Source organism: Pocillopora verrucosa, chromosome 3, assembly GCF_036669915.1.
Source record: "Pocillopora verrucosa isolate sample1 chromosome 3, ASM3666991v2, whole genome shotgun sequence".
In the NCBI taxonomy this organism is placed as follows: Eukaryota; Metazoa; Cnidaria; class Anthozoa; order Scleractinia; family Pocilloporidae; genus Pocillopora; species Pocillopora verrucosa.
Window position 1 is genome coordinate 29,852,739 of NC_089314.1, and position 17,838 is coordinate 29,870,576.

Genomic DNA, 17,838 nt, shown 5'->3' on the forward strand with positions numbered 1-17,838 from the left:
TTCTTTCAACAGTCTTTAATCATCTCTTTCATTGTGATAATTCCTCAAACAAGAAACAAACTGTTTTTATTAATTTAATTAGCATCTACCAGTTACAAGGTGGTAACAGATCTACCAAATGATTTAATAAAAAATAATTCTCAATTTGGTGTGCATGAATACACCAGATAGAAATGACGAAATACAGTAATATTTCAACCTTACGCAACCTTTAACACCAACTTGATGCACTATTGTTTACACTTCTCTTTAACAATATACTTTCTGTTGCATTTAGATTACCCAAACAGTAATTAAAATTTAACCTGCAATTGTCAAATAGGACAGGGAAAGGAGAAACTAAATAATTTTTTTTTAACTAAAACGCCACTAACTTCAACTATGACATGAATTCAACAAAATACATTCTAAGTGACATTAGATGAGTGAATCAAGTTTGATCTTTAATTTGGTAATCTTTGCTCTAATATGATACCAGTAATTTTGGTCAATGTTTGTTGATCCTAACCCTGAAGTAGGCATGACCACAAACAGTGAAATAAAATACTCCACATTGTGCAGTCTAATCATTTTGGTGAAAGTACTTCAGAATGTTTGAAGGTGCATTAGCACTTACCCTGGGTTCAATTTTGATTTAGGTTTCTTTATTTCTATATTCAAAAGCCTTTTATCAAACTGTAGACAAAAAGAATTAAATTGAATTTTCTTTTCAAACTTTCAGATCTGAAATCAAATTTCAAACTAACCCTGCATTATTTTAACCCAGATTTGAACAACCTGACCCTGGAAATTACTATGGCAGTTAACAGTGAATGACATTTCATTGACAACCTGACTAGTAATCATTATCAGAGTTAAGGTGACTTTTGTGATGTTATCACTTGTTTTATTACTGGACACAGATTATGACTTCCCATTCAGTTATCAATTTGTCACTTCTACTAACAGAAGTGTTCTTTAAGAATATTCTTAATTGCTCACTATACCAACACCATTCAACTATTAGTCCTAAGTTCATTGCATTACTTGTATCAAGATTATGACATGGATACTTTTAGATGTTCTTTCAAGCTGATTTTCTAAGGCCTCCCTTGGCTGCCTTGTGGATTGCAAGGTCAAGTTTCCATATTTTATGCTGTCCCTTTACAGGAAATTTTAAAGCCAGTTGCTGAGGATTCTCACAGATAAAGACATAAGGAGATTCAGACTCGCCCTCAGGGAACTCTTCCTTGTAATCTTCTTGGGCAAGACATTCCACGAGATCTACGCACCCAAGTAGACATGATACAGGGTAATGCTCAGGGAATACAACATTTTCATTCCCATACAGAGTCTTGTACATACTCTCCACTGCTGCAATTTCCTGTTGAGTTGGCTGCTTAGCAGCTGCTGCAATCCATAGACGTCCACGATGAGCACTGTACCATGTGCGGCCTTCTACTCTCTTGATACCCAACACAAGGAGTGATGCCCAAGGCTGATGCATACTTAAGCAAGCACCTGTATCACTCATCTCTTGGAATTCCTTATCCTGGATACGTAAAACTTCTTTACCATGTTTTTTCTCCAAAACACCTTCATAGTTAGGTGCTTTGTTACCTCCTTTCTCAGAGGAAACAAATTTTAAAGAAGAGACATTTGGAAAATTAAGATTAGCAACTCTTGGTGGTTTGGTATTTTTATCCAAATTATAATAACCTGAAGCAAGAACGGATGAATCAGCATCAAAATCAACCTCAGGTTCATTCTCATCAACAACCTTTCGACCTGCAAAGTCAAGGGTAACCTTCATCTGCCTGCGTGAACCATAACGCTTTTCCCGCACTTCGTTTTCTTTCTTCTTTAAAACTTCCCTCTCCTCTTGAGACAGCCACTTATTGGTGTCACTAGCAAAGTAATCACACTCATCATCAATCACTTTGGTACGACGGACACCACTCTTGTCATACTCTATGAGTCTGTTCTTATGAGCAATTGCTCTTTGTAGGCCTTCGCCTAATTTTGTACGTGAGTCGTTTTCTATCCCTTGCTTCAGTAGTTTCTCGTGGAGTTTGTGACTCTTTTTTGAATTCCGCGCCAGTATCTCTTGCTCTTCTTTAGTGCAAACCAAAGCTCCACAGAAAAAGCAAGGCCCTGAGCCTTCCTGTTTACAGACAATCCGTCCACAATCTGTGCAGTTATTGACCAGATCGTGTTTCTGAGCCAAGCACTCGCATGGGTGTCTTCCGGGAAGGAGAACCGAAGTGCGCGATTGTCCCTCTGCCCCATACAGTGGCACAAACTTAGGGGCTTTCTTCTTTGTTTGTATTCCTGGATAAATAGGTGGATCATTTAACCCATTACCAAGTTCACCTGAACATTTTTGGGAGTAAGAAAAAGTATCGCTAGCATCTGAGGTGTTCGTAGTTTCCGTCCTCACTACATTGGAAAATTCCACCAGAATTTGCTGATGTTCGCGATTCTTGAGATCTAGAAAACTTCGCAAATATGATTCTAATTCACTAGCAGTATTCAGTGACAAAATATACCCCGTCAAATCGTCGTCGACGTCTCTAATTTTCAACAATTCTTGGATACACCATGCCTTCACTTCTGTAGAGACCACCGCCATATTCCTCTTGGAAAGAACTACGCATGTGCATATTCACTCCGCTGAAACCTCGCGTGTTCATAATAACTCAGATGTTTGAAGGAAGTGAGAACTTCGTTGAACGCCTATGTTGCGATCGGAAGAAACTGCGGGTTTCCGATTCTGCTTTATCGTCGTATACTCATGTTTTGTTTTTGCCAAGCTTGTTTTAGTGTGAAATATGGACAGCGTGCGCTATTTGTCTTACCATCAATGGAAAGAAAGTAAGGACGACGTAAGTGTCACTTATCATCAAAGACTACTAGCCAACGTCGAAGCTCTTGAGGCGAACGTCGGGGCGATAGACAAGCTGATAACTGGTTATTTAGACGCTACAAAAGGTTTCTGTGGGGCTGGTTCCCAACTAGCGGAAGCCTTTTCAACGGTTTTGAAAGAAACGCCGCTTTTAGAGATTTCTCAACAGCTGAAACAAGTCGTGGAGGAAATCGATCATGTCGCTCATAAGTCGAGTGTTCATATCACGAGTAGTCACATTTTGGGAACGCTTTGCGAGTTCACAGCCACTTTGCCTGGTCTTAGACGAGCCATTGAAGCGCATAAGAGAAGCGTACAAAATTACGAATCGTGTCAAGAAAACTTGGACTGGTTAGAGCGAGACGATAGCTTTGTAAACAGTGATGGAAAGCGACTCAAAACAACCAGACAAAGATTCCGTGCTGCAACTGAAGAACTTACGAATGAAGAAGAAAAGTTGTACAGAAGCTTTTCAGAAGTGGAGGAAAATCGAGTTAAGGTATGTTGTTTTTGATTCTAGAATGTTCTGTTTCGATTCGGCATGATGTGTTGATTCATTGATTACAGACACGCTGAAAGGATCTGCAATGCGGTGGGATATTTCATACGCACTAAGACTTGTTTTAATTATCTTCAGTTTACTTTCATTGTTTGCTTCGGTTTAAATAAACTGGATGAAGTTATAAATATCTGTCTGACATAATAAACTCTTTAGACATTACTATAACTGGATGAATTTGAACAAGTTTGACCTTTACTGAGGTATCTTCTGGCTTTGCTTGAGTAGATTAATGGATTTCTTGTTACAAGGCCAGTCCAACAAATGCCCTCGTGTAATCATTTTGTCATGGTCTCAAAATAGCCGTGACTGTAGAGAGCCAGAGAGCGCATCACATGAAAATCACAGAACAAATGCTGAAAAAATTTCGTAGCGACCAAGGAACTAGCGCATTAGAGAGAGTATGAGGGGCAATGCTGAGATGTTCGAGGAATTTGTCAAATGTAAACAAGAGTGAATCAAGTCAATCGCTCTGACTAAGGGCTAACGCTCGAAACGTCGGCTTTTTTACCCTTTACGGTGGCTAATTTACGTTTTCAACCCAGTTGTTAACACTAAATTACCTGCTATACTCTCCCACCGACGCAGCACCACAGTTTCTTTAGAAACTTACCCCTGTAAACAAGAGTGGTTGGCCATCAGCTGTGGAGGACTAAAACAATTTTTTTTTGAGACCCAGATGGCGTCTTTTTGGGTTTTTTGATTTGAAATTAAATTCTTGCCCTTGATAATGGGGAGCAGGACGTCTTTAAAATGATTACTCCTCCATGCGAAATGAAAACCAAAGTTTTGGATTTTTTTATAGGTCCCTCATGCTGAATTGAAAATATTTTCACACTTCAAAGCGTATTTGATACATCTAGCAAGTTGCATAACTTTATGCAAAGAGTTAATTTCTTTCATAGTGAGAATTTTCTTTCTCCACTCGGTTTGTTTTTAGTCATATGGGTGTGAGTGAAATAAAATAAATTCAGATCAACTCCCTTTCTTTTGCATTGTGTCTGTATGTTTATTTTCATTACAAAAAGAAGCAAAGATTTTACCTGCCCCTTTTCATGTCATTACACACTCTATGCATACGTTATCATTGAAATCTGAAAATAAATATGCTTGAATTTGGAAAAGTGTTTTTTCAAGATAGAATTTTAGTTATTCTGCCCTCAAGTAAATATTCATAGACACTGTGAAAAATAATTTTCATAATTCTGAATACAAATTCAAGATTAATTGTTCATACTTATTTTAATTGATTATTTAAAAGCAACCGATGTTTCTACTTACCTACCACCTCAAATGACCAGAATTCATTGTCTGTAGAGCATTTTTTCGACATTGATTGATACCTTCAAAAGTACATCGATTTTTGTTATTGCTTTTTCCAATCTAGAATTGAAATCTTTTGCAGTAAAATGTGGTTCTAGAAGCTTCTACCTGGCTGCTAATTAAGCCACTTACTATGTGCATATATATCAATGAAAGTGCTTTTCACTTACCATTGTTTCCTTTTAAACAGGAAGGCTTTTTGCCCCTGTGGTTTATTCTTTATTTAAGCACAGTTATTAATTGTGGCTTGAGGCTTTGGGTTGATAGAAAAATTGACAAGCAGTCTGTTGGATGACTGATAGCTACAAACATGTTTGATTTTGCCATGAAGAGATAAAGGAAACAGGAAAAGGAAAGACAGAACAAGCTCGCTATTTCCTGAGTCCCTTTTTTATTATACACCTCCACTAAGAAAAAATAACAAAATTAAAAAATTTTCAGTGTTAATGGATACTAGACAGTTCAGTTTTGTTGACAGAGTCAGAGTTTATCACAGCTACTAAAAGACCTACTAAATAGAATGACACATTTTTGTCATATCTTAGATTCTGCTCACTTTTATTTGCAACAGACCACTGACTGTCATAATTAGAATAACCTGTCCAAAATTCTTGGGTTTATCTTTTCGGAATGCCCTGATAAGCCACCCCTTCTCAGATTAACTTTATCTAGAGCTTCATGTTTTTAATGAGTTCCCTCTGAATTGGATTATGCTTTCCAACCAATCTCCTCCCTTAAACTGGGAGAGGATTTAGTTGAAATTATTGTTCACTTGGGCTAGGTATCATTTTAGTTCAGCGTTATACTTATATGGGAAAGCCTATGTCAGCTTTCATTCTAAATATTGTAAGGTTTCCATAAAATACATACTGATTCAATATTATATACAGCTGGGAAATAGTCAGAAGGAGTGTGATGTCGTGCATTTTGTCTCTCATCAGTGAGTGTCTGATAAAACTTTCCTCTCTGATAAGCTCTCCTCTTGCAAAAACATCCCTCTTCTGAAAATCATAGAAATTGATAACCCTTCCTCTCTCTGGATGCTCATTAATGAGATAAGTCTGAAAATTGTTGGTAGATCTAATATGCTGTATGATATCCCACAGCAGAAATTAAGAGAAGTGACTCTTATATGATGATGAACTGCTGAAAAAGCCCTGGATAGCAACAATTAAGAAATAAATATCCTGTCTGACCATTCCTATTGAAATCGATTTTCCATTAATCCAGTTTACAAGGATTCTGAATGAACATTAAACTTTTAAAAGCTATGGAGGAAACCAGTTTCCCATGTTCAAAAAGACTTGAAGCTAAGGGGTTGAACTTGTGGTAAATGAGACAAATCTTTAAGGCAACAGGGTTGAATGCTTTCATCTTCTTAATTGCAGCACTGAGGACCCAACCTGAAAAATGTTCAAGAATGTCAATACTTCTACCTTTTATTTAAATTTGCAGTGAACTACAATCTGCTTTTTTATGCAGTTACTGTTCTGTTGAAGAGTTTTGCACAAATACATAAATTGTTGATGTCTCTATTTACATTCAGTCAACATGACCAAGTTTTATTTTATTGTGTATTTGTTTTATTAAGGTTCTAATTACCACCCTAAAAGTCAACTCTGATTTTGATCCTCTTTTCTAGATGTTGGGATCATGTTTCCTTTCACTCTTACAAGTGCAGTCCCAGTTCTTGTCATCATCAGCTGACTTGACAACATCATTGGGTGGGTTCCATGAGATTGGTGACTATCTGCGGGACAGAGAAGTCACCCTGGCTCTCAAAGATGCCACTGCAACATGGCTGTCACTTGCTCAAGTATGTTTGAAAAGTCAACTTTTATTTATCTATTTGATATTTGTAAACTTAGGATGAAAATGAAAACAAACTTGAAGATGTTTCTGAAAACTGCAGCTTTCAGAATTTCTTTAATTTCCATATCAGCATGCTGTACTTGATGTGCTTTTAGAAGATTACTATTGAACTATAATTATCAGAACTTAAAATGATTGCTATCACAGAGAATGTTGTCATGACCATTACCAACAGTACCCTGGTTGTTGTTATTTTTGTAGTTGTTGTCATCGTCAAATTGCATTAGTGTGACTTACATTGGTAACTCATACATCATGTCCCTCCATGAAGTCCCTGTTCACTCAATTCATTTTATTAGCATTCTGACTCATGTTCGTAATTACATGCTCATCAAATTCTAGGAAGTCTTAAATCAACACTGGGTGGGTGGGGGGGGGGGGGACATGCCCTAAGAGATTGTATGGTCACTCCTGATTAAGAGAGTCAGGTTCAAGTCCTCAGGGAAAGGGAAGGAGAGAGGGAGAGAGGGAGAGAGGGAGGGAGGGAGGGAGAGAGGGAGAGAGGGAGAGAGGGAGGGAGGGAGAGAGGGAGGGGTTATTTTTTTTTTGTGTTCTTGAGGGAAATACATTTTCCTTACTATAGTCTCATAGCCTCCCTCTTTACTCAAGAGTTTGTGTTGAGTACCAGCAAACTGGCAAGTTAATCTGGTGAAATGCTATAACATTCTTGCAGAATAGATTTATAGAGAATACCAACTTTCCTTGTCATGTTATGCCAGCGAAGCTGGGATATGCTTCATCATGATGGCTCACTTTGCTGGAGTGCAGGCTTAACTGTTATCAAAGTTAAATCAAGATTTCTCAGTGCAAGCTAATGTTAAAATTGAAAAGATACATGTTTCCATAGGGAATACTTATTATCCTTGCAGCTGTTACAGTACAAAACTTTTCCTTGCAGTCAAACCAAGCTTTGCGTCAAGGAGAGATGTTGAGTAGGGAACAGTTGCAATTCTTAACATTGGGTGCTCAAGGAGAACTGGCTGATCCAGAGAGAAAAGAACTGATTTTGAAAGTCAACAATTTGCTCAAGGTAAAACTTTTTACCATGCAGTATAATGTTGGTTTGATTTTTAAAAAAGAACATTTAGGGTATATACACCCTGTACATAGGTTTGGCTTGAATTAAAAATGGAAGAGCTGGTTAACCTGTGTTTCTATGGAAAGAGCAAAATGAGCCACATAGTATTTAATGTTTTATATCATTTGATTAACCCTTTAGACCCTAAGACTGACCATCATCTAATTTCTCCATACAGTAATACTGCTGAGTTATTCGTTAAAATCTTGAAATAAAGGAAATGATCACCAAACTCTCCTTATTAACATCTTAGGAAATGAATAGAGAACAGTGTGGAGTATATGCATACTGCTGTTAAGGTTAAGAATAAAGAGAGAAAACAAATTCTAACAAAAAGAAACTACTAATTATGTCACTTTTGGGTATTGAACCATGAGCCCTCTTCCCTCCCTGTGGGAATTTTCCCAATTTTCCACACCATGCATATCCCATAAATTAGGAGAAACAGAGACATTCCATATTTGTTTATGGGGCTTGTTTATAGAATTACAAAAAGGTGTTTAATCAAGCTCCAACACCAGAAGCAGACATACCTGCTGGCTTCCACAGGAATCCCAGGGGAATAGAGCTGGCTCTAAAGGTATGTAACATCATCAGATGCAGTAGACTATGTGAAAAAAATCTGGCCGTCGAAAAGGCCACATTTTGGCCATAAAATGATACTCAACTGCTCTATTTTATTGTGGAAGGAGGTTTGATGATGATTGTTTTTGAAGAGGTAAACAATTTATATTTGAACATTGATTCATGGTAAGAGATAATGTCAAATATATTAATACAGATTAGTCAGAAAACATTGTGTCTGGATTGTGATGAAATGCTGTGCAACTTCAAAACAAATGAAATGATCAGAATTTAATCTAATTCTTTTGGTCTAAGTAACCAAGAGATAGAGTTATTTAGCTCCTAGGCACTTTAGATTCAGAAATCAGAACATCTGGTACATTTAAAGACTGCGAAATCATGGACATGACTTTTAACAGGGTTGCTGTAGTGAAGTGGAAGCAATGGCTGCTGGTGGTGTCACAGAAGCTGTTACTGCTCAAGAAATGGAACTGCAGATTTTGAAGCAGATTCCAAAATTACAACTAAAAATTGGTGAGAGATAGTTTGATGAGTAATCTTGCTACTAAATTAATATAAACTAGATGATACATATGCCAGACACTATTTCAATGTTGTATTGTAAATCCAAGATACAATAAGGGGTTGTTATCTTGATCTAGAAGGAAATGTGAAGTAGTTTGTGGGGAAAATTGACAAACAGATCTTGAGAGTTGAAGAGTCAGGTAAAAGCAACTTATGTTAACTTTTCATTGTCATCATCATTGTGGTCATCCATTCTTATCCAGCCAAAAAGTGCATAAGGCCATAAATTTGATATATTCCTCTATTCCTCTTGATAAGTTGTGTCCTTTCTGGGCTAATTTCTACTGGTATGAAACTTGTTGTTTTAAAAGAAGTGATCACAGGGAAAATAAATTTGTCTTTGTCTTCTTCTTCTTCTTCTCTCTCAGGTCATGTGTTGACTGAAGTTTGCTCCTCTCCAAGTAAAGCCAATGACAATTACAAATCTAAGCTGGTAACTACCTTAAGTAGATAATAAGTAGATGTGTAACTGGACAGTTTTTGAATGCAGCCATTTTCTCTTATACCGCATAACCTTTTGTGTCACTAAGTGAAGTTTTATTTCAACCCAAACAGCACTGTATCAGAGACCTGGTTAGTTCTGTTGCAAAGCAGAATGACATCCCTCTCAATCGTGATACCTTGGATATGTTTGTGCTGATGGTGCTGTATGAGGCCTGTTCTCCAGCATGCAGTTCTGCAGCCAAAACAGCTGTACAGCTTCTGTTTGGCAAAGCCCATTTGGTAAGAAAATTATTCATGAGACTCAGCAGCTCTGATTGTTTTGATAATACTTTTGGACTGGTTAACTTAGAAGCTTTGTAACTCAAAAGGTAGAACACAGGAACATGTATTTGTTTGCTAATAGCCAAAACACAAAGTCAGAAAAAAAATAGGCCAATAGTGTTGGTTATGAAGCTTTATATTAAGTGGCCTGAGTTGGTCAATGGATTTTAACCATTTGAATGGTTGTGAGAACTAGCAAATCCATTCACAGTTATTTTAGGTTTGTTCTTTTCTTGCCTTTTTTTTTTGTTTTTTTTTTTGCCCTGTTCTTGGCATACAGAATATATTTGAAAATATGCTACAAAGCAACTTACGCATTGTTACTTAACTGCATGGCATTACTCTTGTATTAAGGTAACAGCTAAACCAAGCAAAGAGAAAAACACTCGGCTGGCCCAAGTGTATGTAAAAGGAACATCCATTCATGTAGAGGTGTCCACCACATGGTATGTAGATATTTGGTTTGATACATAATATTCAACTGATTCCTTTTTTAAATGCTAGACTTAATCTGTGTGTAAATTTACCACCCAGTGTCAATAAATCAGAAATGGAAATAGGATGTTTTTATCAGGTAGCTAGACTTTGTATAACAACAATTTTTTTCAGCAAGAAGGGAGAATTTGTTACTAGATCTTGGGAGTTAAAAAGTTAATGACTAAGTTTCAAACACAAAAATGAGAGAAGAAATAAAGAGATTGTCTAAAAAAGAGATAAGAGTGAATTTTTCCAGACTTCAACAGATTCTCTTGCTTGGCGATATATTTGTAAGGTAGCTGGCCGTTTTGGTTAAAACATTTCATTAAGCAAGTGAGATGGGAGAATTATTAATTTTGGTGCAAATCCTCAACAAAAGCTTTAAGTATTCTGCTCTGGCTTACAGACTAATATCCTTAAGTCTAGAAAGTGAAACCTCTTAATAACTGCAGTTGCAGTAATGGTAATGCTAAAACAAACATCAGGGATACAGAGAGAGGCAAACAAAAAAGACGACATGTTAACAGTTGCATGCTACCATACTTGTAAAGTATCCAAAACATAAAATGGTTTTGCACTTTTCATTTTTTTAGGATAATCACAGAAGACTCCTCCACCTTTGCTTGCCTGTCTAAGGACTTGGACTTTCCTTCTCCTCTGGGAACAGTTGATGCTGTTTACACATCCAAGTTTAGTTTAATGGATTATTTAGAGGACAAGTGAGTGAAATTCATTGTGTTGTGTTCTTAGTTCTTCTCTTCACCCAGGTGTACAAATGGGTACCACCAAATGTGCTGGGGGTAACCCTGCAATGGACTAGCATCCCATCCAGGGGGGAGTAGCAATACTCCTAGCTGCTTCATGCCAAGAAAACTGGAGTTAAGCACTGGCCCCATGGGCCACTTGGGCCTGTATAAAGGCAACTTTTAGTTGTTTAGTCTAGTATTTGTTTTATTTTGTTTTTTATTGTGGGAAAATATGTTCTGGAAATTCTATTCCACTTATTCTTCTTAATGGGTGTAGTGTTAAGGATATCTTTTTTTTTGGGGGGGGGGAGGGGGGCATGTAGGAATGAGGCTTATTGTGTAAATAAGTTGACATCTCTTTATTGTGGTTTTTGACAGATCCTTTAACAAGTTGTTTATTATTTATATCATAGTATTATTGTCAGTGTTTTTTCTCTCCTAATTTTGTTGTTGTTGTTGTTGTTTACAGAGAAAGGCCTTTACCTGCAATTCATGTTAAGCGTCGTAACCTTTCCAAGTCTCCACCCTTGTTGACCAAACTTGATATATCACCAAATCATAAGCACAAGAGCTTCAGAAAGACTTTTACTAAAGCCACGTCCAAGATATTTTCTCGAAAGTCTGTGACATCCAAAGCAGTCAATAATCTGAATGCTGTGGTAGATGCAAGCAATCAAAATGTTCTATCTGGTGCTGGGGCTAAACAGGAGTCATCAGGTATACTGTGCATAAGCAAAATATTAAAATTGTGATCAAACATCCCAGAAAGAAAATAATCGTGATCACATCATCGTCATCTATAAGGAAGTGGATTTTATTGTGAGATCAATGAGCTATGTAATTAAACTTTATTTCAACTTACAGCTTTGCAGTATTTTATCCAATGTTCTTCAATATTTTGTTTGTTTTTATTTTTTGAGAAAAATCTATAAGGAAAACATTTTTTTTCTTTTGGATGGATATTGGTTCTGTCTAAATGAATGCAATCTGAAGGGGATTGAAGTTTATTTCTCTCAGAGTTTCTATACAACTGAAGTGTAACAATTAAACAAAGCCTCACTGTTTTAAAACACATAATTACATGTTTACTAAAGCAGTTTGCCCAGGGTCATTCTGTGAAGTGGGTCTAAACAGAGATCCTATCTCCTAACTGTCCTAAATATTTGGTTCATACATGCAGAGTTTTTCTGTTTTCACAAAATCATTTAATTTGATTTCATATCACTCTGGATTTCAGGTTACCGCACATCTGTTGCATCCAGCACTGACACAGGAGAGGAACATGACACTGACATTGATGACCCAGCTCCTCTTCCCCCACCACGCCCACGTCACTGGGCAAGAAGGGCCAAAGAACAATCAATGGCTCCTGAGAGTATTAGTTCCACCTCAGGAAAGATTGTTGAAGAGCTGAGCAAGGCTGATGATCCTTTGTCACCAAGCGATTGGTCAAAGTCTGTTCCACAATTTCCACTGCCAACTTTTAAAAGCACAATGCCGTGTAAGTAGAATTCATGAGCAATTAAATGTAAATTGTACAAAGCTCTTGCTTCTTGGAAGGAAAGAACAACAGAAAAAATTCAGATATTGTTTTAAAGTATTCAATAATCAAGTACAAATAGAAATACAACGTCAACAGATTTAACACAGAAGGTAGGTTGGGTCAAAGTCTACATGTTGACCTACCATTTGATTCTTTACTGTCCACAATATTTTGCGCCTTTCACTAAGCTATTTTGTGGTTGATTGAGATTTAACAACATTTCATATTTAGGGAAAAAATCTTTATTTTTAGACTGTCAGAGTGAATTGTCACTTGCTTCTCAAGAAGAACTCACAGATGTGATAAACTTCCTTTCTGGTGCACCAATCAAACATCGGCTATTATCAGATGATGATGCAAATCCAAGCATGGCAGAAAGCCACATGACTCCCATAGACAGTGGCCTGGGAAGCATTTACAGTGTAGCTTTAAGCAACATTACTGTTCCTAGCTCTGCAACTGCATGTCCAAATGAAGAAACTGAAAAAAAGGAATCATGCAACAAGAGTCAGTCAGAAACCAAGGAAAGTGTTAACACCCCAGTGCTTAATTTGTGTGAGGGGGTTAACTCTTCCCAAGGAACGATGGTCACCACAGAAACACAGACCTCACCATCAACTGAAACATGTCCAGTTTTGTTTGTCAAATCAGCAAATGCAGACAATGAAAGCCAACCTGAGCAAAACCAGCCGGCAAAGGAAGATAAAGAAGGTGGTGTCAAAAATCCAGTCCTAGAGTTACCACCAGATAATGCGAAGTCAGAAAGTGAAAATAAAACTGTTGACGGTGCTGAAAAGAAGACCAACACTCCCCAGCCAGTGTTGCCATCACAAACAAAGCAAGATGGTAGTGATTTGAGTGTTAAGAGTACCGACAGTGCCCCCTTAGCTGATGCACCTACATTGAGTATCGCAATTAACCAGCAGGTAAAGCAAAGTAAGACTCCCAGCCCAGTTTTGGTGACAGTGAGCTCTGATGAGTGTCCTGATGAGAAAACAGTGACCATCAGTGAGAGCCTTAGGTAAGAATCACTTCTTATTTAACAGATGTACATGACTGGAATGTGAGTTGTACTCTTGCATGTGGGCTCGACAGTTTATTCTCACAAAATTTCTCCCTAGCCAATTAGACAAATAGATACCTGTGACATGGGAAGAAGTAACTGGATTCCATTTTTTGTTCTTGAATAGGAGTGTTTGGGAGAATGCTAGCCCTCCATCAGATTCCTCTGACATCATTTCAGAGGGCTCACTGCTACATAAGAAAGACATACATGGATCACAGGACACTCTCTACCACAGCTGCTGGTCTCTGTCTGATTTCCCAGGAAATGAGAAAAATGATGAAGCTAATGAAGATGCCAAGAGTCTGAACGAGAGTTTGCTGCCCAGTAATTCAGGCCCAGGACTAATGGACCTTGGTTTGAAGTGGTCCAGTTATGGAAACAGTATCCATGGCAACCCAGTATGGGCCAACATTCCCAGTGTAAGTATCAATTTAAAATTTTCCTCCCTTGCCAGTGCCAAAGATTTTAATCTGCCCATAAAGTTTGGAACGTTTATGTTTTCAAGCCATGCCAATTGGAAAGAAACGGCAATTTGATAAGTCGGTAGATTTAATGTAGTTATATATGCAAATCATAGTTTATAGCCCAAAACGACTTCAACAGATATATTTGTCACCTGTTATAATACGCGAGGTCATTGGCGAAATGCATTTTAAGATTCATTGTTTCAATATTATTTGCTGATTTTGCAGGCTTCTGCGAGCAATTGGAACCAGTCTCAGGAATCCCTTACCGCTGATGGATCTGGAAGAGGAAAGACTGTATTCTCTCTTGGGCTGGGGATTACTGGACCGGATCTGTTAGCTGCTGCCCGGGGAGGAAGGTACCTCATGTAGCAAGCATGAATTAATTATGTGGGATATTTAGATAGATTGAATTCTTTGCAGGTTCTGGTTTCGAGAAAACTTTACTTCAAAGTTCAAGATTTGTCTATCAAACTTTATTTTTTACCAAAACGTTTACCAGTGAGCCGTGACTTCGCGTGCTAGATCAAGTTTTGTAGGCTTGTTTCCAAACATATAAACTCGGGCTATGATATGTTTGGTCCAATAGTATTTTTTTTAATGTTCTGCAGCTACATTCTTACTTCTCGTTGTTCATGTAATGGTATTTTGTGTGATTAATTTATAGTTGTGAGGCAATGCCTACGGATAGTGTCTCCTTTATACCTAATGTCGGAAAGCCTTGGAGTGTGGAAGATTTAGCACAAAAGGTAAACGTGCGTTTTCTTGTTTGCTTGTTTGTTTCCCTCCTTACTTCCTTCTCTCCCTCTTTCTTTCAGTATTTTCTTTTTCTTCTTGGTGGATAAAAGAATTATCATCTTATTATTATTATACGACGATAACTACCCGAAAGCTGGAAAGGAAGCACTTTCCTTGTTTTTAATGATCGTCTTTGCTCTTGGGTTTGATTCTCATAGAGAATTGAGGGGGGTAAAATTATGACCCCTCCTACATGCGAGGTGTTTTATTACTCGGTTATCATTTGTTTTTTATTATTTGTCAAGTTGAAATTGAATTGTAATACGTGATGATTTTCATAATTTGTTATTTCATCAGAATCCTTGGTCCTCTCGAGATTCTTCCCCTCCTCCACTGTGGGCCAAGACGACATCGTTAACGGAAGACACTCTGAGGCCTTCTCACCATCGGCCTCCCCTTCCTCCGCAGCACTACAGCGACCCTTTCCTCCCAAGGGAGAACTGGTGGCCTCAGGGGAGGGGTGCTGTACCTTCAGGATATCCCCACCCCTCTTATGCACGTTACCATACAAACCTTCAGCGTCAACGTGCTTTTGACAATATGCCATACGGAAAGCTAGGTACTTTGCAGCGAGGCCGCGGCACAGCGGGTGCACAGTCGGCGTTCCAACCGGTTCTAACAGGTTTTCGTAAGCAAGGTCAGCAGTTACCGCAAGCTCATCTTCAGGTACCATCTCACTACGGAGTAGGGCATGGAACCCAATACAAGTCAAATCCCCGCTTTTAATTCCGGTGAAAATTGAGTAGAGTGACTATTTTACGTTGTAAACTTTTTATCTTGTTTTAGTAACTGATGAATGATTTTTAGTTTTATTCTTTAATCTGTTCGGGGAGACCTACTCGAATGACTGATGCGGTAGACATACAACAACTTTGAATCTGTACGCTATGAGCCGGAAAAAATTTTTGCTTTGTCTCATGGAAGGGAAATATCAACGTATTGTCAAAAAGAGAGGGGATTAATTTGAAAAGATATATTAACACCAAATTGTTAGAACCAACTTTATAAAATATGTTTGTTATTTAGGAAAGAGATAAATTTTAAGATATTGGTGATTAGAAGCGTTTAACAAAGGATTACATGTTATAAGGAATCATGAATTAGTTATGGGACTTGACATATCTTTTGTATTGGCTTGTAAATGCCATAATCTCGGATATCATGATCAGATTGTTTAAGAGTTCATACTGATGTGTAATATTTGAATGTTATTTTTGGACAAATGATCTATTATTGTATAAACAACTGGGATTCAACTGAAAAGCAAGATGTAAATGTGAAGTTAAAAAAAGCTAATTACGGATAGCATCAGATGTCATTCAAAGTCAGGCTCGCATGAAGCCGGTAAGATGTTCATCGATTGCATCTTTGGTTGTGAGAAGCCGCTGCCTTTTAAAGAGCTATTTGGAACGCGGGCGCGCCACGTGGCTCATATTTGATTTAGATGTAACCTGTGAAGCAGGAAGTTAGGCAAGGCTCTTGTGCATTGTGCGATTTTCTTGTGAAATCTGGGAAAATCGTATCTTGTCATTGGTTGGTTTGAACTATTTTATTGATTCAAAGAAGAAAATGTTTCATATTACTTAGCTGTAATTGCGCCGAAAGCAATCACTCTTTGTTCCTTTTGACAAATTTAATTTTTTTTATTCCATATCCATACATGCACTATGTGATGGTAATTTGTCAAATCGTTTTTGCAATAAAGCCTTTTCTTTCTTTCTTTTTTTATCTTTGATGCGACCGAGGCATTGGTTAAAGGCTCAGTAATGTCGCTTAGATTTGATGGTAGTTATGGCATTCGTGCTTGATACAAGAGTATAGGATACTTCTGCTGAGTGTCGTCAGAAGTTTTAATTTTGTTACGGCCTATGTCACAGACAACTCATTTATGAGTTTCCTGTATTTAGTGCTTTGTTATACCACATGACTTTATCCTAATTTTTATTGTAGATTTAATAGTTTTGACTTTCACTGAGCTTATTTAATCAGACACAAGTTTTAATATTTTAATATCTTATTTTAATGTCAATGTTACTTTTGCTCCAGTAATTGGGTAAATTGCCTTTACTTTTGTAGATCTCAGAAATAAGAAGGTGGATAGCGTGTATTCAAAATAACTAGCGTAGGATTATTATTTAAAAAAATCAAATATTACTTTGAAAGATGTCGAGCATTTGATTTTCTTTGGCTGAACGACAAGGAGGACGTGCCAGTTTTAGTGACCTGGCCCTAAGAGGCGGCCCATAGAAGCCTGATGGTATGCGTTATCCTACAGAGTTATATCATGAAAAACAAAGTTCAGGGTAGTAGCGTAATGATGGTGATGTAATGTTATATCTTTGCAACACTCAGCCGTGGGAACTGAGTTACGTAACTAAGGAGAGCTTTCGAAAGTCTTCTTACAGTGGGGCAGGTTGTGTTGCCTAGCCACTCCACTGACGACTTAAACCGCAGGCTTAGTGAGGACTGGTACCTCTTCCCTTGACCTCGTTACGCAACGACTTAACACTACGTCACCATCAAGAAAAGCGTGGGTCGTACTGGACGAGATTAATAGAAGTATCTTTGTTAAAACGCAGCATTAAGTAGTGACTAGGCTGCAGTAAGACGCTAACCGAGCTACATTTTTAAAAATAATTGGAATACTACACTCTCTGTGGTTGGTCCTTAACATATCACTAAATTAATAAAACTACGTTATTAAAGCAATTCCCTGCAATTGCTATTAGATTACTGGCAAAGTAATCCACTGAGGTTGATTGATTGATTGATGTTTCTTGTAGTTTTGGTCACAATAGCTGATAAGGTAATAAGGAAGAATGAGTTAAAGAGATTTATTGTAATAAAACGAAGTATTATTTGAACATTGAGTCTGAGATTATTTTTTATCAGATGGCGAAAGTGTGACTGGGAAAAATAATTTGAGCATCTTCAATTGGGTACGGGAATGAGCCATTTTTTCGCCTTTTTTCTGTCTTTTCGGTTTTTGCTGTTGTTGGTGTTGTTGTTGTTGTTATTTTTACCTTACATGGCATTATATTCTCCTTATTTGGCATTTATGTGAAATTTCTTAATAATGCTCTTCATGTGGCCGCCTACTGCTGTAGTGAGGCC

General features: G+C 37.6%; 2 protein-coding genes across 2 annotated transcripts; one reads left to right on the forward strand and one right to left on the reverse strand.

The window, feature by feature from the left end:
• Positions 1-2,647, reverse strand: LOC131798964 (activating signal cointegrator 1-like). Its single transcript, XM_059116623.2, has one exon. The coding sequence runs from the start codon at positions 2,609-2,611 to the stop codon at positions 1,067-1,069; it is 1,545 nt and encodes a 514-aa protein (XP_058972606.1). The 5' UTR covers positions 2,612-2,647; the 3' UTR covers positions 1-1,066.
• A 30-nt stretch (positions 2,648-2,677) lies between these two features.
• Positions 2,678-17,588, forward strand: LOC131798962 (granule associated Rac and RHOG effector protein 1-like). Its single transcript, XM_059116622.2, has 16 exons — positions 2,678-3,383; positions 6,409-6,582; positions 7,537-7,668; positions 8,201-8,296; positions 8,700-8,814; positions 9,234-9,298; positions 9,421-9,588; positions 9,985-10,076; positions 10,701-10,826; positions 11,323-11,570; positions 12,091-12,354; positions 12,649-13,417; positions 13,587-13,881; positions 14,155-14,285; positions 14,594-14,675; positions 15,022-17,588. Exons 1-16 carry the CDS (start codon positions 2,811-2,813, stop codon positions 15,448-15,450), a joined length of 3,759 nt encoding a protein of 1,252 aa, XP_058972605.1. The 5' UTR covers positions 2,678-2,810; the 3' UTR covers positions 15,451-17,588.
• The last annotated feature ends 250 nt before the right edge of the window (positions 17,589-17,838 follow it).

Bases quoted from the DNA above. Each gene is read 5' to 3' on its own strand.
- LOC131798962 (XM_059116622.2), top strand. From the start codon at position 2,811: ATGGACAGCGTGCGCTATTTGTCTTACCATCAATGGAAAGAAAGTAAG. The intron at 8,297-8,699 runs GTATGTAACATC...GACTTTTAACAG, and splicing joins GAATAGAGCTGGCTCTAAAG to GGTTGCTGTAGTGAAGTGGA. The intron at 14,676-15,021 runs GTAAACGTGCGT...TTATTTCATCAG, and splicing joins TGGAAGATTTAGCACAAAAG to AATCCTTGGTCCTCTCGAGA.
- LOC131798964 (XM_059116623.2), bottom strand. From the start codon at position 2,611: ATGGCGGTGGTCTCTACAGAAGTGAAGGCATGGTGTATCCAAGAATTG.